Source organism: Salmo salar, chromosome 05 (genome assembly GCF_965601325.2).
Source record: "Salmo salar chromosome 05, fSalSal1, whole genome shotgun sequence".
In the NCBI taxonomy this organism is placed as follows: Eukaryota; Metazoa; Chordata; class Actinopteri; order Salmoniformes; family Salmonidae; genus Salmo; species Salmo salar.
Genome location: NC_138295.1, coordinates 9,771,921 through 9,794,823, shown reverse-complemented (window position 1 = coordinate 9,794,823; position 22,903 = coordinate 9,771,921). Strand labels below are relative to the sequence as shown.

The following is a 22,903-nucleotide window of genomic DNA, read 5'->3' as shown; positions in this document are numbered from 1 at the left end:
AGCTTTATGGGTGGTCTGACATGTGTATGAAATTGTAATTCTGGTTTGTTTTTAGGGACTCCTGAAACAACCAGCAAACCAGGCTGTCGTCTTGTGAAACAGTGGATGTAAAGAATCTAGCTAGCTAAAGCGTTTACTGCAAATTGAATGTACAATTTTGTAAGCTTGCTTTGCTGATATTTGCCATGCAATGCAGATAGATGAAATAACGCAGCTAGCTATGTTCTTGCTTATTATGCAGTGGATTATAAAAAATACCTGTATGCCTATGGATGTGTAGCTAGCTATCTAGCTGATCTGTGTATGGACCCAAACGTTTGATATACATATTAGTTCAGAACCTAGCTATGAACCTCAGCTATCATAGCCAGTTGTATCAACTTCACAACAGTCTGAATGACATTAATGAAGCCTATGGATTGAGTATAGTATAATATAACTTTGTGCCAAGGATGCAAGTCGTATATACATGTATTTATTACCATGCATGAGATCCCCACATTGTAGCCTGTACATTTAATATATTCACTGACCATGTACTCTACCTTGGCAAATAAAAGTGCAGTTCAGGTATAAAAGACAGATTATTTTTCACTCATATCCAATACCAGGAGTATCACATTCCAGTCTTTGTATGATGCTGTGTCTGCATGTATGTATTACAATTATACACTTCAGCAGTGTTTACCAATCTTGGTCCTGGGACATCAATGGTTACACATTGTAACTATGCATTAGACTAGAAACATGATTTAACTACTTAAAGGCTGATTTGTAAATCATATATGGAAATATAATTTAACATTACACTACACTTCCTAATCATCATGTAAATACTCTAAAACTGGTTCATCTCAATATCTGATGCCCTTCATCTGCATTGATCTGATAAACAGGATAGGTATAGTATTAAATCAAATGAGACCTCATTTTAACCAGTAGAGAATGTGAAACACTTTATTGAAAGTGCATTATCAAAGGGTTATAAATACATGCATTACAAATATAATTGTAATATTACAAATACAAATTCAATCTGTACTTCAATGCACATCTGTTGTGCATTATAATGCACAGGAAGAAAGGTGGCGAGAGGTGTAAAAGACAAAGGGAAAGAGTTATGAACTTAGGAGCAGGGAAGGCAGCATATGGTTAATGAATCAGTGCAACTCAAATATTTTCTCATTTCATCACAATTATATAATAGTGTCTCTAGTCAGCCCGAAGGTTATCTTAAGAGTGGGTGAGGTGGCGATGATGGGAATGGGGGTTGGCATCCTCTCTCACATCAAAACGTATCTGCAGACGAGAGACAGATGGAGAGAGAGAGCATGTTTAAGACTTGTTTTTATTTTTTATTCTAACGTTGTTAGTTATCATAATCATCAGGAGGTGAAATGCAAAACTGACCTTGGATCATTAACTCTGGGACTACTCCATCTCTCTGTATTTCAATGTCAAGCATCTCTTTAATAATACTTCCTGTTGACCTGACCAAGTGACCTCTCACCTCTGATCACGCTGTGTCCTCTATGTGTCATCCAGTTCAGATTCGGGAGGGGTTCACCGACACAGCTGATATAACCTAGAGGATTTAGGGAGAAGAGGAGAGAGGGATGAAGTAAAGGAGAGAGAGTTATTGAGAAAATAAGGTAGTTAAAGAGTCAGTGTTCAACAGGAAACTGTGTGTGACCTCACTGGTGTCCACACTAAGTGGCTGCAGAGTACTTTATGCTGAAAAACATGAACGGACACGCGAGGACAAACAATATAGCGTAGTTATAGAAATAATGAAGTGTCTTACCATGGTTGGTCCTCTTGCCTATTCTTTGAAGGTGGAAGGAGCCACAGTTATACACCTGAGCCTGCACAACACTATCCATCAATCAGATTGATACATGTGTGTGGGTTATAGGGTGTCTAATTGTTCAACATTTTTTTCAATATGGGTGATTTAAAATAGCCTGTTTTGTTTTTGTACAGACATCACACCCTTACCTAAACAGCACCCTCACCTGAGAATTAGAAATCAAAAGGAGAGAAACTGGGAATTGAATAACTGCAGTTGACATAGTTAAGTAAATGGAAGAATACTCTTATTGCAATGTGAATGGCTCTTAAAAGAGCCTTTGGTTGTGGATAGTGTAGTCTATGGTGTTGCCAGGGAACAGCACCCTCTTCGAAGAAGTAGGAGGTGAAGATCTCCCGCACACGGATTGCCTCTTGCTGCGTTGTTGGACCCCATCCTTGAAACATCCTGCAGAGCAGCAGCCTGATATTTCATTCACTTAGCTAGCTGTCTATACAGTATGTGAAGTTTGCTAGATAGCTAGCTAGCCAACTAGCTAGCACATTTAGCAGCTCATTTGAGTTAGCCTGCACTGTAGGTAGTTAGATAATAATCATTTTTTTTAAAAAATTTTCAAAATTCATTTACTTACTTGAATTGGTTCTCCTAGCCATGTGGACAATTGGAAACAGGGCAGCAAAGTTTGTTTGTCACCAGAGCGTTTTAGAGGATATTACTATTGAACTATGTATCCATTTAATAACCAGACCTTCATACAAACTTGCTATGCTGAATTCCTGACACAATCGAACATGCTGCTATATGCTGCCAGCACGCCCACAAGCGAGTCACACTGGGCGGCCTAAGCGGCACGAGGCAATTTACCGCTATCTAGTGTACATTCACCATTAGTGACAATTGATGGAATAAATACATTTTATATATTCCCATTCTGTTTGTGAATAATTTAACTCAGTACGCACTGAAAATGTCATATATCACTGAAAGTATAGGTGATGTAAGTGCTGTGTAAAGAAAATAAATTGGCTCACACTTTTGGTACCTAAGAAGTGCCAAGCACTGCAGACAAATAGTTGCTGCAAAAATACTTAGCTTGGCCCATGTCTGGTATGGGTTTGTGCTTGTCTCATCAGTGGAACCTGAAACAGGACATGGGAGAGAGACCTCTACACGCATCATCTTCGATCTTCTGATTCACAAACCAACAATGTCATTGTTCAATGGTCCCCATCTCTGGAATAGTTATATATTAGCTGTTTCTTTGCATGCCAATTAGTTTGAGGGCTTAATCACAATTTTATCATGTGTTTTATTTAGTTGACATTGTGGTTTTATTCTGTGAAGCATTGCCAACACAGTGCTTCACCCTCTTCTTCCAGCGGGGACATTTTGATGGGTTTTCTCTGGTTCTTGTGTCTGGACACATCTGGTAATCCTCAGAGTTTTTGCATGGAGCCGCCTTGAATGATCTTTGTTTTTCAGATTTCTCATTGTTATGGTGATAACCTGAGAAGTTGACGGTATAGTGCCTATCAAAACATCACCTAATGCAATTTGTCCCCTTGGCACAACTGTCCAAAGCTGTCAATCAATCACGAGCCTAGGGAATCAAGTGTCAGATTAAATTTCACACAATAACCGGTGAGAGAAAAGCCTCAAAACCAATACATTCAGCTTTCATCTTAAACTTTGCTTAATTTATTTATTTACATTACAAGGATTGTCAGAGGGTAATCTTGTTGAGTTGGTTGAAACTAATTACCTCATGGTGAAAGTATTGGTTGGCAGAGAGAGAACTATTGCTGAAACAGGGTGGATGTTCATGTTTTGCATTTGTGGTTAAAATACACACAGGATTTATTTTCAGTGCTGCACTTCAGAGATGGTATTTCGACCTGACATTGGAGTATTATGTAGGCGGTAAGGTTGTGCTTCCGTTCTGTGGAACTGAAGGGTTGGGCAACACATAAAAATCCTGCTCTTTGAGCCAAGTTGGCTCAAAGAGCAGGATTTTTATGTGTTGCCCAACCCTTCAGTTCCACAGAACGGAAGCACAACCTTACCGCCTACATAATACTCCAATGTCAGGTCGAAATACCATCTCTGAAGTGCAGCACTGAAAATAAATCCTGTGTGTATTTTAACCACAAATGCAAAACATGAACATCCACCCTGTTTCAGCAATAGTTCTCTCTCTGCCAACCAATACTTTCACCATGAGGTAATTAGTTTCAACCAACTCAACAAGATTACCCTCTGACAATCCTTGTAATGTAAATAAATAAATTAAGCAAAGTTTAAGATGAAAGCTGAATGTATTGGTTTTGAGGCTTTTCTCTCACCGGTTATTGTGTGAAATTTAATCTGACACTTGATTCCCTAGGCTCGTGATTGATTGACAGCTTTGGACAGTTGTGCCAAGGGGACAAATTGCATTAGATGATGTTTTGATAGGCACTATACCGTCAACTTCTCAGGTTATCACCATAACAATGAGAAATCTGAAAAACAAAGATCATTCAAGGCGGCTCCATGCAAAAACTCTGAGGATTACCAGATGTGTCCAGACACAAGAACCAGAGAAAACCCATCAAAATGTCCCCGCTGGAAGAAGAGGGTGAAGCACTGTGTTGGCAATGCTTCACAGAATAAAACCACAATGTCAACTAAATAAAACACATGATAAAATTGTGATTAAGCCCTCAAACTAATTGGCATGCAAAGAAACAGCTAATATATAACTATTCCAGAGATGGGGACCATTGAACAATGACATTGTTGGTTTGTGAATCAGAAGATCGAAGATGATGCGTGTAGAGGTCTCTCTCCCATGTCCTGTTTCAGGTTCCACTGATGAGACAAGCACAAACCCATACCAGACATGGGCCAAGCTAAGTATTTTTGCAGCAACTATTTGTCTGCAGTGCTTGGCACTTCTTAGGTACCAAAAGTGTGAGCCAATTTATTTTCTTTACACAGCACTTACATCACCTATACTTTCAGTGATATATGACATTTTCAGTGCGTACTGAGTTAAATTATTCACAAACAGAATGGGAATATATAAAATGTATTTATTCCATCAATTGTCACTAATGGTGAATGTACACTAGATAGCGGTAAATTGCCTCGTGCCGCTTAGGCCGCCCAGTGTGACTCGCTTGTGGGCGTGCTGGCAGCATATAGCAGCATGTTCGATTGTGTCAAGAATTCAGCAGTTTGTATGAAGGTCTGGTTATTAAATGGATACATAGTTCAATAGTAATATCCTCTAAAACGCTCTGGTGACAAACAAACTTTGCTGCCCTGTTTCCAATTGTCCACATGGCTAGGAGAACCAATTCAAGTAAGTAAATGAATTTTGAAAAAATTTTGAAAAAATGATTATTATCTAACTACCTACAGTGCAGGCTAACTCAAATGAGCTGCTAAATGTGCTAGCTAGTTGGCTAGCTAGCTATCTAGCAAACTTCACATACTGTATAGACAGCTAGCTAAGTGAATGAAATATCAGGCTGCTGCTCTGCAGGATGTTTCAAGGATGGGGTCCAACAACGCAGCAAGAGGCAATCCGTGTGCGGGAGATCTTCACCTCCTACTTCTTCGAAGAGGGTGCAGTTCCCTGGCAACACCATAGACTACACTATCCACAACCAAAGGCTCTTTTAAGAGCCATTCACATTGCAATAAGAGTATTCCAAATCAAATCAAAGTTTATTTGTCACATGCGCCGAATACAACAGGTGTAGACCTTACAGTGAAATGCTTACTTACAGGCTCTATCCAATAGTGCAAAAATTGTATTAGGTGAACAATGGGTAGGTAAAGAAATAAATCAACAGTAAAAAGACAGGCTATATACAGTAGCGAGGCTATAAAAGTAGCGAGGCTACATACAGACACCAGTTAGTCAGGCTGATTGAGGTAGTATGTAGATATGGTTAAAGTGACTATCCATATATTTATTTATTTTATTTATTTCACCTTTATTTAACTAGGTAGGCTAGTTGAGAACAAGTTCTCATTTGCAACTGCGACCTGGCCAAGAATAAAGCAAAGCAGTTCGACACATACAACAACACAGAGTTACACATGGAATAAACAAACATACAATCAATAATACAGTAGAAAAATCTATATACAGCATGTGCAAATGAGGTAGGATAAGAGAGTTAAGGCAATAAATAGGCCATGGTGGCAAAGTAATTACGATATAGCAATTAAACACTGGAATGGTAGAATTTGCAGAAGATGAATGTGCAAGTTGAGATACTGGGGTGCAAAGGAGCAAGATAAATAAATAGATACAGTATTGGGATGGGGTAGATTGGATGGACTATTTACAGGTGAGCTATTTACAGATGAGCTATGAACAGGTGCAGTGATCTGTGAGCTGCTCTGACAGCTGGTGCTTAAAGCTAGTGAGGGAGGTAAGAGTCTCCAGCTTCAGAGATGTTTGCAGTTCGTTCCAGTCATTGGCAGCAGAGAACTGGAAGGAGTGGCGGCCAAAGGAAGAATTGGCTTTGGGGGTGACCAGTGAGATATACCTGCTGGAGCGTGTGCTACGGGTGAGTGCAGCTATGGTGACCAGTGAGCTGAGATAAGGCGGGGCTTTACCTAGCAGAGACTTGTAGATGACCTGGAGCCAGTGGGTTTGGCGACGAGTATGAAGCGAGGGCCAGCCAACGAGATCATACAGGTCGCAGTGGTGGGTAGTATATTGGGCTATATGATAGATGATGAACAGAGGGTAGCAGTAGCGTAAAAGAAGGGTTGGCAGGTGGTGGGTGGGACACAATGCAGATAGCCCGGTTAGTCAATGTGCAGGAGCACTGGTTGTTCTGCCCAATTGAGGTAGTATGTACATGAATGTATAGTTAAAGTGACTATGCATATATGATAAACAGAGTAACAGCAGCGTAAAAAGAGGGGTTGGGTTGGGTGGGGCACACAATGCAAATAGTCCGGGTAGCCATTTGATTACCTGTACAGGAGTCTTATGGCTTGGGGGTAAAAAATGTTTTTTTTGTCCTAGACTTGGCACTCCGGTACCGCTTGCCATGCGGCAGTAGAGAAAACAGTCTATGACTGTGGTGGCTGGGGTCTTTGACAATTTTTAGGGCCTTCCTCTGACACGCCAGGCAGCTTAGCCCCAGTGATGTACTGGGCCGTACGCACTACCCTCTGTTGTGCCTTGCAGTCAGAGGCCGAGCAATTGCCGTACCAGGCAGTGATGCAACCAGTCAGGATGCTCTCGATGTTGCAGCTGTAGAACCTTTTGAGGATCTCAGGACCCATGCCAAATATTTTTAGTTTCCTGAGTGGGATTAGGCTTTGACGTGCCCTCTTCACGACTGTCTTGGTGTGTTTGGACCATTGTAGTTTGTTGTTGATGTGGACACCAAAGAACTTGAAGCTCTCAACCTGCTCCACTACAGCCCCGTCGATGAGAATGGGGGCGTGCTCGGTCCTCCTTTTCCTGTAGTCCACAATCATCTCCTTAGTCTTGGTTACGTTAAGGGATAGGTTGTTATTCTGGCACCACCCGGCCAGGTCTCTGACCTTCTCCCTATAGGCTGTCTCGTCGTTGTCGGTGATCAGGCTGTTGTGTCGTCTGCAAACTTAATGATGGTGTTGGAGTCGTGCCTGGCCATGCAGTCGTGGGTGAACAGGGAGTACAGGAGGGGACTGAGCACGCACCCCTGTGGAGCTCCAGTGTTGAGGATCAGCGTGGCAGATGTGTTGCTACCTACCCTCACCACCTGGGGGCGGCCCGTCAGGAAGTCCAGGATCCAGTTGCAGAGGGAGGTGTTTAGTCCCAGGATCCTTGGCTTAGTGATGAGCTTTGAGGGTACTATGGTGTTGAACGCTGAGCTGTAGTCAATGAATAGCATTCTCACATAAGTGTTCCTTTTGTCTTGGTGGGAAAGGGCAGTGTGGAGTGCAATAGAGGTTGCATCATCTGTGGATCTCTTTGGGCGGTATGCAAATCTAGGGTTTCTGGGATAATGGTGTTGATGTGAGCCATTACCAACCTTTCAAAGCACTTCATGGCTACGGATGTAACATCTGTAGTCATTTAGGCAGGTTGCCTTTGTGTTCTTGGGCACATGGACTATGGTGGTCTGCTTGAAACATGTTAGTGTTACAGACTCAATCAGGGTGTAAAAGGTGCGTAACTGGCTGCAGGGAAGTCAGGCGCAGGAGAGCAGAAATGGGTAACAACCGGAGCACTTTAATAAGGCAAAACAAACTGTACCCAGAACGACAAAATACGGGTCGAAATAACCCGTCGAAAACCAGTCTAGAGTGCACATACACATTACAACAAACAGTACCACACACAGACATGGGGGGAACAGAGGATAATATACATGTAGAGTAATGAGGGGATGTAAACCAGGTGTGCGGGAAAACAAGACAAAACAAATGGAAAATGAAAAGGCGGAGTGGCGATGGCTAGAAGACTGGTGACGTCGACCGCCGAACGCCGCCCGAACAAGGAGAGGGACCAACTTCGGCGGGAGTCGTGACACATGGACATGTTGAAAATGTCAGTGAAGACACCTGCCAGTTGGTCAGCACATGCCCGGAGCACACGTCCTGGTAATCCGTCTGGCCCCGCAGCCTTGTGTATGTTTTCCTGTTTAAAGGAATTACTCACGTCGGCTACGAATAGCGTGATCACACAGTCGTCCGGAACAGCTGATGCTCTCATGCATGCCTCAGTGTTGCTTGCCTCGAAGCGAGCATAAAAGTGATTTAGCTCGTCTGGTCACTGGGCAGCTCGCGGCTGTGCTTCCCTTTGTTGTCTGTAATAGTTTGCAAGCCCTGCCAAATAAGACAAGCATCGGAGCCGGTGTAGTATGATTCAATCTTAGCCCTGTATTGACGCTTTGCCTGTTTGATGGTTCGTCGCAGGGCTTAGCAGGATTTCTTGTAAGCTTCCGGGTTAGAGTCCCGCACCTTGAAAGCGGCAGCTCTACCCTTTAGCTCAGTGCGAATGTTGCCTGTAATCCATGGCTTCTGGTTGGGGTATGTACGTACAGTCACTGTGGGGACGACTTCCTCGATGCACTTATTGATAAAGCCAGTGACATGTGGTGTACTCCTCAATGCCATCGGAAGAATCCCGGAACATGTTCCAGTCTGTGATAGCAAAACAGTCCTGTAGTTTAGCATCTGCTTCATCTGACCACTTTTTTATAGACCGAGTCACTGGTGCTTCCTGCTTTAATTTTTGCTTGTAAGCAGGAATCAGGAGGATAGAGTTGTGGTCGGATTTACCAAATGGAGGGCGAGGGAGAGCTTTGTACCCGTCTCTGTGTGTGGAGTACAGGTGATCTAGAATTGTTTTCCCTCTGGTTGCACATTTAACATGTTGATGGAAATTTGGTAGAACTGATTTAAGTTTCCCTGCATTAAAGTCTCCGGCCACTAGGAGCACCGCCTCTGGGTGAGTGGTTTCCTGTTTGCTTATTTCCTTATACAGCTGACTGAGTGCGGTCTTAGTGCCAGCATCTGCAACTGTATTATTGACTATATGTTTTATTTATTCCATGTGTAACTCTGTGCTGTTGTATGTGTCGCACTGCTTTGCTTTATTCTTGGCCTGGTCGCAGTTGTAGATGAGAACTTGTTCTCAACTAGCCTACCTGGTTAAATAAAGGTGAAATAAAAAATGTAAATGAAAAAATTGTGCAGCTGAGTAAATTAGCCATACACTGTCTCATAAATATTTGTGAAATCTCTGTTTTGGTCAGCGAACCTCTGGTTGATGACAGCAGTGTGCTTGGGCTATTAGCCAGCAGTGTAAAGCCTCAGTGCTGTTTTGGCCAGCGAACCTCTGGCTGATGACAGCAGTGTGCTTGGGCTATTAGCCAGCAGTGTAATGCCTCAGTGCTGTTTTGGCCAGCGAACCTCTGGCTGATGACAGCAGTGTGCTTGGGCTATTAGCCAGCAGTGTAATGCCTCAGTGCTGTTTTGGCCAGCGAACCTCTGGCTGATGACAGCAGTGTGCTTGGGCTATTAGCCAGCAGTGTAATGCCTCAGTGCTGTTTTGGCCAGCGAACCTCTGGCTGATGACAGCAGTGTAATGCCTCAGTGCTGTTTTGGCCAGCGAACCTCTGGCTGATGATAGCAGTGTGTTTGGGCTATTAGCCAGCAGTGTAATGCCTCGGTGCTGTTTTGGTCAGCGAACCTCTGGCTGATGACAGCAGTGTAATGCCTCGGTGCTGTTTTGGTCAGCGAACCTCTGGCTGATGACAGCAGTGTAATGCCTCGGTGCTGTTTTGGTCAGCGAACCTCTGGCTGATGACAGCAGTGTAATGCCTCGGTGCTGTTTTGGTCAGCGAACCTCTGGCTGATGACAGCAGTGTAATGCCTCGGTGCTGTTTTGGTCAGCGAACCTCTGGTTGATGACAGCAGTGTGTTTGGGCTATAAGCCAGCAGTGTAATACATCGGTGCTGATGATCTCTACAACCACAGCTTTCCAACTGATAATTTCAAAATGCCTCCCTTATTTTTTCAGCTACCACCATGCTCCAGCTGTCTCTCATGGTGTGCTTGCTATCCATCACCATCACTACCTCCCAGTCCCAGATCCAGACTACACACCCCTTGTACAAGAAGGGCCACAACATCACCATCCATTCCTCCCAGCTGGTGTGTAGTCTACCCGGACATCAGGCCCGGTGGAACCCAGGATCCCCAGAGTACCCCAGGGAAGGATGGCCTGGATGGGGGAATGGAGAGAAGGGGGAGAGGGGTGGCAGATGTAGGCAGGGATGGAGAGAAGGAGGAGAGTGGTGACTGAGGTTCGCAGGGATGGAGAGAAGGAGGAGAGGGGTGGCAGATGTAGGCAGGGATAAAGAGAAGGAGGAGAGGGGTGACTGAGGAAAGCAGAGATGGAGAGAAGGGTGACAGACAGACAGGTAAGGAGAGAAGGGGGAGGGGTGACAGAGGTAAGAAGCCTAATGGTAGCATCCAGGTAGTAGCCTGGGCTGGGTCTGAAACCAAGTACTGTAGTACAACTCAAGGCTGAGTTAGTTAGCCCACTGAGCTGAAGCCTACAGAATAGGTATTACCTGTTAGTTAGCCCACTGAGCTGAAGCCTACAGAATAGGTATTACCTGTTAATTAGCCCACTGAGCTGAAGCCTACAGTAGAGGTATTACCTGTTAGTTAGCCCACTGAGCTGAAGCCTACAGAATAGGTATTACCTGTTAATTAGCCCACTGAGCTGAAGCCTACAGTAGAGGTATTACCTGTTAATTAGCCCACTGAGCTGAAGCCTACAGATCAAATCAAATCAAATTTATTTATATAGCCCTTCGTACATCAGCTGATATCTCAAAGTGCTGTACAGAAACCCAGCCTAAAACCCCAAACAGCAAGCAATGCATGTGAAAGAAGCACGGTGGCTAGGAAAAACTCCCTAGGAAAAACTCCCTAGAAAGGCCAAAAACCTAGGAAGAAACCTAGAGAGGAACCAGGCTATGAGGGGTGGCCAGTCCTCTTCTGGCTGTGCAGGGTGGATATTATAACAGAACATGGTCAAGATGTTAAAATGTTCATAAATGACCAGCATGGTCAAATAATAATAATCATAGTAGTTGTCGAGGGTGCAACAAGCACGTCCGGTGAACAGGTCAGGGTTCCATAGCCACAGGCAGAACAGTTGAAACTGGAGCAGCAGCACGGCCAGGTGGACTGGGGACAGCAAGGAGTCATCATACCAGGTAGTCCTGAGGCATGGTCCTCGGGCTCAGGTCCTCCGAGAGAAAGACAGAAAGAGAGAAAGAGAGAATTAGAGAGAGCATATTTAAATTCACACAGGACACCGGATAAGACAAGAGAAATACTCCAGATGTAACAGACTGACCCTAGCTCCCCGACACATAAACTACTGCAGCATAAATACTGGAGGCTGAGACAGGAGGGATCAGAAGACACTGTGGCCCCATCCGATGATACCCCCGGACAGGGCCAAACAGGCAGGATATAACCCCACCCACTTTGCCAAAGCACAGCCCCCACACCACTAGAGGGATGTCTCCAACCACCAACTTACCGTCCTAAGACAAGGCCGAGTATAGCCCACAACGATCTCCGCCATGGCACAACCCAAGGGGGGGCGCCAACCCAGACAGGAAGACCACATCAGTGACTCAACCCACTCAAGAATAGGTATTACCTGTTAGTTAACCCACTGAGCTGAAGCCTACAGAATAGGTATTACCTGTTAGTTAGCCCACTGAGCTGAAGCCTACAGTATAGGTATTACCTGTTAGTTAGCCCACTGAGCTGAAGCCTACAGTATAGGTATTACCTGTTAGTTAGCCCACTGAGCTGAAGCCGAAAGGCATTACATTTGGGAGCTAACATGAGTCTTTAGGTCACGCTAACCACTACCACTCTTGTAGTCCTTGATATTACTTCCTGTGTTAGCTTTAATGTTGTGTTCCTATGCAGTACACTGTATTGTGAGCTGTCTGGTGTGACTATATGAATGTGAATTAGCCAGTCCCTGTCTCTGTCTGATCTTCAGGTGAACAGGTCAGGCCCGGGAAACAATGTAAACTCTGGTTAAAGGTCATGAGGGCGTGGTTGCAAGCATGGACCCCGAGGGCTGAAGGGCCCGCGTGGGGCCCCAGGTTTGGCCGGACTGGGGGGCACCAAGGGGGAGACGGGGACACGGGTGAGCGGGGCTCATGGGGGATGTAACTGCGGCACCAACTCAGCCCGGTCTGCCTTCTCCCAAAAAGCGTCTCCCGATCCGGTTCAAACGGATTCTACTGAACGAGGGGGAACAACTACAACGCCACAACGGGGAAGTTTGTCTGCTCTGTCCCGGGAGTCTACTACTTCACTTATGACATCACACTGGCCAACAAGCACTTGGCGATCAGGCCGGTGCACAACGGGCAGTACAAGATCAAGACGTTTGATGCCAAAACTGGGATCCAGCATCCGGTTCCACTGTTCTCTGGTAAGAGAGTCAGGACCAGGTTCGGCTGCAGATCTTCTACTCTGAACAGAATGGGTTATTCTATGACCCCTCCCGGACAGATAGTCTGTTTACTGGGTTCCTGATCTATGCAGACCAGGAATATCTGAACTAGATGGACAAGAAGACCAATGAGGATTCATCACCTTCATCCTGATGGGTTGAAATACAATGGCACCTGCTTTTGCTTCCTTGTCCATTTGGGAAGAAAATTATGCCTGTCATCATTGCAATTATAGTTCAGCCTATTTACACTCAGTTTTGTTCGATAATTAAAATGTTTTCTAAAAAAGTGAATTGTAATAAGCCTACAGTATTATCGTTGCACATTATTGAAAAAGCTATGCCCTATATTGACACCAGGTGACACTGAGTTGTCTGTTGCCCAGCTAGTACTCATTGCTTAGTATTTATACTCAACAAAAATATAAACGCAACATGTAAAGCTTTGGATTCATGAGCTGAATTAAAAGATCCCAGAAATGTTCCATACACACAAAAAAGCTTTTTTCTCTCAAATCTTGTGCACAAATTTGTTTACATCCCTGTTAGTGAGCATTTATACTTTGCCAAGATAATCCATCCACCTGACAGGTGAGGAAATATCAAGAAGCTGATTAAACAGTATGATTGTTTCACAGGTGCATCTTGTGCTGGGGACAATAAAAAGGCCAATTTAAAATGTGCTGTTTTGTCACACAACACAATGCCACAGATGTCTTAAGTTTTGATTGAGCATTCAATTGGCATGCTGACTGCAGGAATGTCCACCAGAGCTGTTGCCAGAGAATTGAAAGTTAATTTCCCTACTATTAGCCTCCTCTAATGTCATTTCATAGAATTTGGCAGTACCTCCAACCAGCTTCACTACCGCACACCACCTGTAACCACGGCAGCCCAGGATCTCCACATCTAGCTTCTTCACCTGCGGGATCGTCTGAGACCAGTCGCCCGGACAACTGATGAAAGTGTGGGTTTGCACAACCAAAGAATTTCTGCACAAACTGTCAGAAACTGTCTCAGTGAAGCTCATCTACGTGCTCGTCACCTTCCCCAGGGTCTTGACCTGACTGCAGTTTGGCGTCGTAAACAACTTCAGTAGTCAGATGCTCACCTTCAACGGCCACTGGCACGCTGGAGAAGTGTGCTCTTCACGGATAAATCCCGGTTTCAAATGTACTGGGCAGATGGCAGACAGTGTGTATGGTGTTGTGTGGGCGAGTGGTTTGATGATGTCAACGTTGTGAGCAGAGTGCCCCATGGCAGAGGCGGGGTCATGGAAGAGGCAGGCATAAGCTACGTACAACGAACACAGTTGCATTTTATCGATGGCGATTTGAATGCACAGAGATACCATGATGAGATCCTGAGGCCCATTGTCGTGCCATTCATCCTCTGCCATCACCTCATGTTTTAGCATGATAATGCATGGCCCCATGTTGCAAGGATCTGTACATAAATCCTGGAAGCTGAAAATGGCCCAGTTCTTCTATGGCCTGCATACTCACCAGACATGTCACCCATTGAGCATGTTTGGGATGCTCTGTATCGACGTGTACAACAACGTCTTCCAGTTCCCGCCAATATCCAACAACTTCGCATAGCCATTGACGAGGAGTCAGACAACATTCCACAGGCCACAATCAACAGCCTGATAGACTCGAAAGGAGAATGTGCATGAGGCAAATGGTGGTCACACCAGATACTGACTGGTTTTCTGATCTACGTCCCTACCTTTCTTTTAAGGTATCTGTGACCAACAGATGCATATCTGTATTTCCAGTCATGTGAAATCCATAGATTAGGGCCTAATAAATTTATTTCAATTCACTGATTTCATTATATGAAGTGTAACTCAGTAAAATCTTTGAAATTGTTTCATGTTGTGTTCATTTTTGTTCAGTGTATAAACAGAATTCATTTTTTTTTCTTCTTAAAACTGCATTGATGGTTAAGGGCTTGTAAGTAAGCATTTCACTGTAAGGTGAAATACCTGTTGTATTCGGTGCATGTGACAAATAAAATTAGATTTGATTTTGTTATGGCTGATTGGAGGGAAAATGAGGAAAAGGATTTTATTTTCAAGTGACATTTTTTTTGGGGTGCTGTTTATATTCAGAAATAAGATGTTCCTACATGCAACTTTTTTTCTTTTTTTTCTATTGCAATTATCCCTCTCTGTCTAAATTAAACGAGAATGCACTAAACGTGTTACATGCCATTAAAAAGGTTTATTTTGTGTTATAAATCTTATTATAGTACATTTTACAATGTGCTAAAGTAAAACGTTTTTTACACACATGCCACTTGAGAAAGTTAATATAGTGATTTGTAATAAAAACTTGATTTAATCATCTCTACAGCGCTATCCGTTTTCAAAATGCCAGTGTTTGAGAGACAAGTTTAGTTTAATTGAAATCAATTAGAGAATGAGTTATTGCCGTAATTATCCCACTTTGGTCACGTGTTTTGGACTACATTTCCCATCTTACACTCGGTTTTTCGCGTACGCAAATTCACTATCTCCTCACCGACCGCAGCTGGGGAAGCTAACCACTTCGTTGAACGAGGATCCCTGGAAAAATCTTTGTGAAAGTGTAAACAGACGAGGTAACATCTGAATTAAACTGTTCTGAAGCATTGTTACTTTGTCAACTGAATAACGGAAACAGTCGTCGCTTTTCGCCGGTACCGAGGATAATACAAAACTTCCCAAAGAGGAATTGTTCATTCAGGATGTCGGAGTGAAACAAAGAGGTCTGGGGGCATTCCTGTCAGATAGGGTGAGCGGCACATGCGATCTTGGACATTTTGTGAATCTAAAAGTTTACTAAATGTGTGTATCAATGATTTAATGCTGTCAATAGTCAGGTGTGATCTTTGTCTAAGTTTAAGGTATAGGCCTATAAATAAGAGTATTAGAACCAAGAGTGGTCTACTTTTCTGTTAATAAAAACACTCGTGGTGTTGACACCGCTAAATGAGCGAGAGAGAAAGTCTTGACGAATGTTTCCATTATCAACGTATTGTTTTTCTCATAGCAGGTTTGTGACATCGTAGCAATTGTATTGTTAGGCCTAGAAAAAAGTTATTTTGTTACCCCAGCGCTACAATTGCCATTTAGTTTTTTTTTTCTTTTCTTTTCACTTTAAGGCATTTAAATCGCACCCACTTGCATGGGGAATGTATTGCAGTTCAGTACCATAGGCTCATTTGGTCCAATATTGGGCTAACGTTAGTCCAAGGACCCCATATACTCTGTTTAAAGGGCGAATTGGCTCTGAAAGACAAACTGGCAAATACTCCCATCTAAACGTGAAGCGATTTTCAATTGAGGTACGGTTCTAGAAAAACGTCCAAAATAATTTAACAAATGCAAAATGCACCGTTTTTAACCGGTTTTAACACAGTTGTTACAGCCAACAGTATTTTTCAGTGACAGGTTTGTGACTCCTGTCTTCCAGTTACACACCGGTTCGGAGACTCGGATCGACGTTTTATTTAGCACAGGCAGTCATCCGTCTGTTTTCCTTTAACAAGCGCTGTAACATGGACATATTGCTGTGTGGGAACCCTATAAAAGTGTATCAATTTAACTATATATATATATTTCTCGCAAATATGAAAGATTTAAAGTCTTTATGCTTCCAAACCCGTACCGCAAGTGCTGCGTGTTAATGTTCAGACGGAGCATCACGGCTCTTAACCGCTGATAAGTGTCTCTTAGGTGGAACGTATTGGAACTGAGTCATGAATGATCACGGGCGATGCAGTGCCACTGACCAATGTTTACTGTACACATGGTCATGGAGGAAATTAACTGTTACATTTTTAAGCTTACAAAAGAGCAGCCCACTATTTTCAATAGTTTCCCAGAATTTTGCATTTGAAACATTTCGAAAGGCTATTGGATGTGTTTTTTAAAAATGTATTTTAATCAAAGGCTGATCTTTAACTGCAATCGTTTTCAACTGATTGCTTAATTAATATCAAAGGCACATTTAACTTTGGGCCCATAACCCATTAATTTCTACAATGCAATTTTATATATATATATATATATATATATATATATATATATATATAATATAAATTCATAGTACAAATTAATAGAAAGGATGCCATGTTTTTTCCCCTTGAAATCAACACTTTTTTTTTTTTTTTTTTGCTGGGACTTCATCTCTGTTAGATTTTTTTAACCACCAGTATGAATATAGGATATTACAATTTTGTTCAAACAACTTATTCCATAAGTCCTTGTCCTTTTGATATCAAATACCTGAAGTTGTGATAAGACACCATAACATGCGGCGTACAGCCAGGACGTCTCTCTGACTTAGCCCACATTGCTGTGTCTCTGCAGGGTTGAACTTCATCCTTGTGGCCTTCTCTGAATGGGAAAGATGGAAAGGGAGTTACAGTGGTGGAAAGGACAGCTAGCAGGGGATATCCATCAGTCCCTCCGCATCAAGGTAAGACCAGCCAGTCATAGAATCAGAATGAATAGAATTCTGAATTTTAAATCTATGAATCCAGTTCTGTGGGTCTCCTTGGTTCATTCCCGGAGTTCCACTTTCCTCATCGCCACGTGATAAGAATCTCAACTGCATGGTGAAATGTGTATTATGGGGATGTTCTCAATTCCAGGGAAGGAGGCTTTGAGTCTGGTGGCATGCAGTTCACCTGTGCTTAAATGCATCTTAACCTGAAAAAGACAACTAATCTAGGTAACCTAGCGGTTAAGAGCGTTGGGCCAGTAACCAAAAGGTCGCTGGTTGAAATTCCCAAGCCGACTAGGTGAAAAATCTGATGTTCCTTTGAGCAAGGCAGTTAACCCTAATTGCTCCTGTATGTCACTCTGGATAAGAGCTTCTGCTCAATGGCTTAAATGTAAAATGTATGTTTTCTTGTTGACATACTGTAGTGCATTGGTGAAAACGAAGATCCAAGCCAGTACAGTGACATGATAGCAACTCCTCAACTTCTATTTATAGCTTCTATATGCTATATAGTGTAGTTAATGTTGGCAGATGGATATAATTACATGACTGCCATCTATATGAGTGTGGTCTAATTTAGATTACACAGAAGGGTTTAGGCTCATTAATTGGCTGATGCAGTAATTAGGCTAACCTCCGGCTTGATGATATTTTACTGTTTGGCCATTTTAAAGGCAGCATCTGTCACTGGACTGCCATCCTCATAAAGGGTGCAAGTATATCATAGCTAATTTGATTCTACTTAGGAAGAACAATATTGTGTGTGTGTGTGTGTGTGTGTGTGTGTGTGTGTGTGTGTGTGTGTGTGTGTGTGTGTGTGTGTGTGTGCTATGCACACGTCACATGTAGGGGGAGGATTTGGATAGTAGATGGCACTGTTGCAGGCAGCTGCCCGCACTCTGTTACACTCTGTTACAGTCTGGCAGTCTCCTTACAAGTCATTCACTTAGCCTGACAGTCATTTGATTTACTCTTGTGTAAATCACTGAGTTGGACGTCTGTAACCAGGGGTTGCGACGTCTGTAACCAGGGGTTGCGACGTCTGTAACCAGGGGTTGCGACGTCTGTAACCAGGGGTTGCGACGTCTGTAACCAGGGGTTGCGACGTCTGTAACCAGGGGTTGCGACGTCTGTAACCAGGGGTTGCGACGTCTGTAACCAGGGGTTGCGACGTCTGTAACCAGGGGTTGCGACGTCTGTAACCAGGGGTTGCGACGTCTGTAACCAGGGGTTGCGACGTCTGTAACCAGGGGTTGCGTAGATTAGGGCCTCCCTCCAACCCTTTAACCAATCTGCAGACTAAAGATGACAAATCCCTGTAAAACAACATGGAAGCTGATGTAAGGTCTTTGAAAGCCAAACGACACCCCAGACAAAATCCCCATCTCTAAATAATTGTAGCCCATCAGCAGGCTAGTCAGCCCCCCCCCCCCCCCCCCCCCCCAACACCTCACCTCTCTGCATCGAGTCCCCTGCCTTCCACTGCATTAATTATGCTGCGGTTCCCCTCAATGCCCTGCACCACTGAACCCTCAGACAGACAGATGGACCAGAGGCAAGGCATGCAGGGAGGGGGGCAGAGAGGAGAACTCAAGTCGGGGGTAGTGTTTATGGGGGTGTCTGTGTGTGTGCACGTTTTAGCACTGTTTATATTGCCCTTCAGCTGCCTATCACCTTAGTGATCACCATTGTTTATGTATTGACTACATACAACAAACTCAACAGACAACTGATGTAACTCGCAGATTAAACATGTGAGGCACATGTGTGCCGTAGATTGTGGTTATCAGTATCTTGGTCATGCTGACAGGCACCACAGGGTTACTCTTCATCGATCTACAGCAAGTCAGCATCCAGTGAAGATGAGCTTTACACGTGGGCAGTGTTTTGTTGTTTGGACAACCCTTAGGGAAGGGAAGTAGGCCCGCTGTCTCTGACAAATAATAGTAACCTGTATTTTTTTTGTATGGGTGGATGTTTTTGGTGTGCCTCTAGCAGCAAACCACAAACTGGTACAGCACTACTTAAAGAGATTAATCCACCCCTACTCAGTCTGATATTAAATAAATCCACATAAAGCCCTTGTTTTTTAGATCAAATATTCGTCTGTGGGGTATGAAGAAACAAAGCATTTATTGAAAAACCAAAACAACTCCTCGTTTTTCTAAGCCTGTATTAGGATAGAGACAGACTCGTGAAGCATTAAAGGCTATACATGTGGGAGAAAGTGTTTTTATCTCTCCCCTTGTCAAATGCGTCTTTAAGCTGAAGGTTCACGTGACGCTCCTCTATTCCCCTGTTCTATGTGCTTGACTAGGAGGACACTGGTTGTGTCCTAGGCGCGTGTCAAAAATGGCACCAGTGCACTACCACATCCCGCCCCAAACGGACACCAAAAATGCTCTCAAAGATCTTCATTGTGACCCTGAACAAACTGGAGACCGTGTACCCGGAGGCAGCGTTCATTGTCACTGGGGACTTTAACAATAGTAAATTTGAGAACCATCCTCCCGAATTACTATCAACACGTTGACTGTCCAACACGCAGAGATTCTCAATGGACCAACGCTACATGCTTTTCCGACACAGGTATAAGGCAATCTACCGTCCTCCTTTCGGCAAATCAGACCAGGACTCCATTTTGTTCCTCCCCGCCTACAAAGACTTGAGGGAAGTTCCGGCGTTCACGTCTGTACAACACTTATCTGACCAATCAGAATCCATGCTCCAAGGCTGTTTTGGTCACGTGGACTGGAATATGTTACAGGTTGCCTCTGGGGATAAGATCAATTAATACACTGACTCAGTGTCTTTCAAAAAACATGGATTGAGGGCAGCCTTGAAGGGTAAACTGAAGGAGACAGATGCTGCAGACAAGCTAAACACCTTTTTTCTCACGCTGAAGACAACGAGGGCTACGTGTTTACGGTCTCCACGGAGGATGTATGCAAGTCATTCAAACGTGTTAACCTTCGCAAGGATGCCGGCCCAGGGAGCATCCCTAGCAGTGCTCTCAGAGCATGTGCAGACCTGCTAGCTGTTGTGTTTTTGGACACTTTCAATCTCGCTCTAGCTCAGGCCTTTTTTCTCACTTTCTTCAAGATATCAACTATCATCTCTGTGCCCAAGAAAGGGAAAGTAACTGAAATGAATGACTACCGGCCTGTAGCGCTCACTTCCGTCATCATGAAGTGCTTTGAGAGGCTTGTTTAAAGACCACATCACCACCACCCTCCCCGACACTCAACCCTCTCAAAATTGCCTACCGCTCCAATAGATCCATTGACGACGCAATCGCCATGGTACCGCACACTGCACACTGCGCTCACCCAGCGCTCACCCAGCTGGACAAGAGGAATGCAAATCTGAGGATGCTGTTTATCCACTACAGCTTGGCCTCTAAGTTCACTGCAAAGTGCATGGCCCTGGGACTGAACTCCTCCTTATGTAACTGGGCCCTAGAATTTGACGGGCCGCCCCCCAGGTGGTGAATGTAGGAAACATTACCTCTTCCACACACATCCTCAACACGGGGCCCCCACAAGGATACGTCCTCAGTCCCCTCCTGAACTCTCTGTATATCCACAACTGCCTCGGTTTCAACTCCAAGTTCGCTGACGACACAACAGTAGTAGGTCTAATTACCAACAGCGACGAGACTGCCTACAGGGAGGAGCTAGGCACTCCAGGTAAACAACCTCTTCCTCAATGTCAGCAAAACAAAGGAGCTGATTGTGGACTTTAGGAGTGGCTGCCATGGAGACAGTCAAAAGCGTAAAGTTCCTCGGCTTACACATCTCAGAGGAGCTGAAATGGTTAAACCACACGGACACCGTGGTGAAGGCACGACAGCGTCTCTTTAACCTCAGGAGGTTGTCCTGAGAGGCAGTGATTGAATTGGCCTGTCCCCGAAGTCCCTCAGTGTTCTACAGGAGCACCATCGAGCGCTTAATGTTGGGCTGCAGCACAGCCTGGTATGGCACTGCCACTGACCAAGGCACTACAGAAGGAGGTGTGCTCAGCCGAACGCACCACTGGGTGAACACTGCCTGCCCTTCAGGACACCTACAACACCAGGTGTTACAGGAAGGCCAGGAAGATCATCAGGGACCTCAGCCACCTGAGCCACGGCCTGTTCTTCCCGCTTCCATCACTCTGACACGTGCAGTACAGGAGCATCATGGCTAAAACTGACTGGCCAATAGAACACTGGGCTCCAGAGTGGTGCACCGGTCTAAGGCACTGCATCTCAGTGCTAGAGATGTCACTACAGACACCCTGGTTCAGCGGTCTAAGGCACTGCATCTCAGTGCTAGAGGTGTCACTACAGACACCCTGGTTTGAATCATGCTGTATCACAACCGGCCGTGATTGGGAGTCCAATAGGGCGGTGCACAATTGGCTCGGCATCGTCCAGGTTTGGTCGGTGCAGGCCATCATTGTAAGAATGTATTCTTAACTGACTTGCCTAGTTAAAGGTAAAAAAATTAAATAAAACCAGTTTCTACCAGACGGTCAGGCTGCTGAATAGCCACCACTTGTCAGCTACCAGCCCCCTTTGGATCCCCCCTTTCTCAAACAGACTTCAACCCTGCCCCCACCCTAATGGGTATTTGTCATGCTGAATAGCCACCACTACTTCCTGTCCCCCTCCCCTTACATACCATGGGGAACCCTGTACCCCTCCCCTCACTCCACTTCCTGACCTAAATTGAAATGTAGAATTGGGTTCTATATGGAAATGTACTGTGTAGCCATGTCTACCATCCATGCCTATCTACAGTGCCTTCGGACAATTTGCTATGAGACTCGAAATTGACATCTGGTGCATCCTGCTTTCATTGGTCATCCTTGATGTTTCTACAACTTGATTGGAGTCCACCTGTGGTAAATTCAATTGATTGGACATGATTTGGAAAGGCACTTATCTGTCTATATAAAGCCCCACAGTTGACAGTGCATGTCGGAGCAAAAACCAAGCCCTGAGGTCGAAGGAAATGTATGTAGAGTTCTGAGACAGGATTATGTCGAGGCACAGATCTGGGGAAGAGTACCAAAACATTTCTGCAGCATTGAAGTTCCCCAAGAACACAGTGGCCTCCATCATTCTTAAATGGAACATGTTTGTAACCCCCAAAACTCTTCCTGGAGCTGGCCTCCTGGCCAAATTGAGCAATCGGGGTAGAAGGGCCTTGGTCATGGAGGTGACCAAGAACCCAATGTTCACTCTGATAGAGTTCCTCTGTGGAGATGGGAGAACCTTCCAGAAGGACAACCATCTCTGCATCACTTCACCAATCTGGCCGTTATGGTAGAGTGGCCAGACGGAAGCCACTTCTCAGTAAAAGGCACATGACAGCTCGCTTGGCGTTTGCCAAAAGGCACCTAAAGGATTCTCAGATCATGAGAAACAAGATTTTCTGGTCTGATGAAACCAAGATTGAACTCTTTGGTCTGAATGCCAAGTGTCACATCTGGAGGAAACCTGGCAACATCCCAACGGTGAAGCATGGCGGTGGCAGCATCATGCCGTTGGGTTGTTCTTCAGCGGCAGGGACTGGAGGACTAGTCAGGATCAAGGCAAA

At 44.4% G+C, this 22,903-nt stretch overlaps 1 protein-coding gene and 1 long non-coding RNA gene across 4 annotated transcripts in view; one reads left to right on the top strand and one right to left on the bottom strand.

The window, feature by feature from the left end:
- Positions 1 to 929: 929 nt before the first annotated feature.
- Positions 930 to 2,610, bottom strand: LOC106604198 (uncharacterized). Of its 2 annotated transcripts, none has more exons than XR_006769818.2 (3): positions 2,442 to 2,610; positions 1,511 to 2,257; positions 930 to 1,299 (listed from the first exon to the last, which is right to left on the bottom strand). It is a non-coding gene; the product is annotated as an uncharacterized LOC106604198 (long non-coding RNA). The 2 variants fall into 2 exon arrangements; XR_006769819.2 differs by having other exon boundaries at positions 1,511 to 2,272; positions 2,442 to 2,592.
- A 12,730-nt stretch (positions 2,611 to 15,340) lies between these two features.
- Positions 15,341 to 22,903, top strand: part of LOC106604199 (cyclin-J) — a 36,295-nt gene continuing 28,732 nt past the window's right edge. Inside the window, exons 1-2 of one of the 2 annotated variants that reach the window (XM_014198631.2) lie at positions 15,341 to 15,429; positions 17,183 to 17,291. In XM_014198631.2, coding sequence (XP_014054106.1) covers positions 17,214 to 17,291 — 78 coding nt within the window. In that variant the 5' untranslated portion in view covers positions 15,341 to 15,429; positions 17,183 to 17,213. Of the gene's footprint in view, positions 15,603 to 17,182; positions 17,292 to 22,903 lie in introns of both variants that reach the window. The other variant, XM_014198630.3, reaches the window with a different exon arrangement.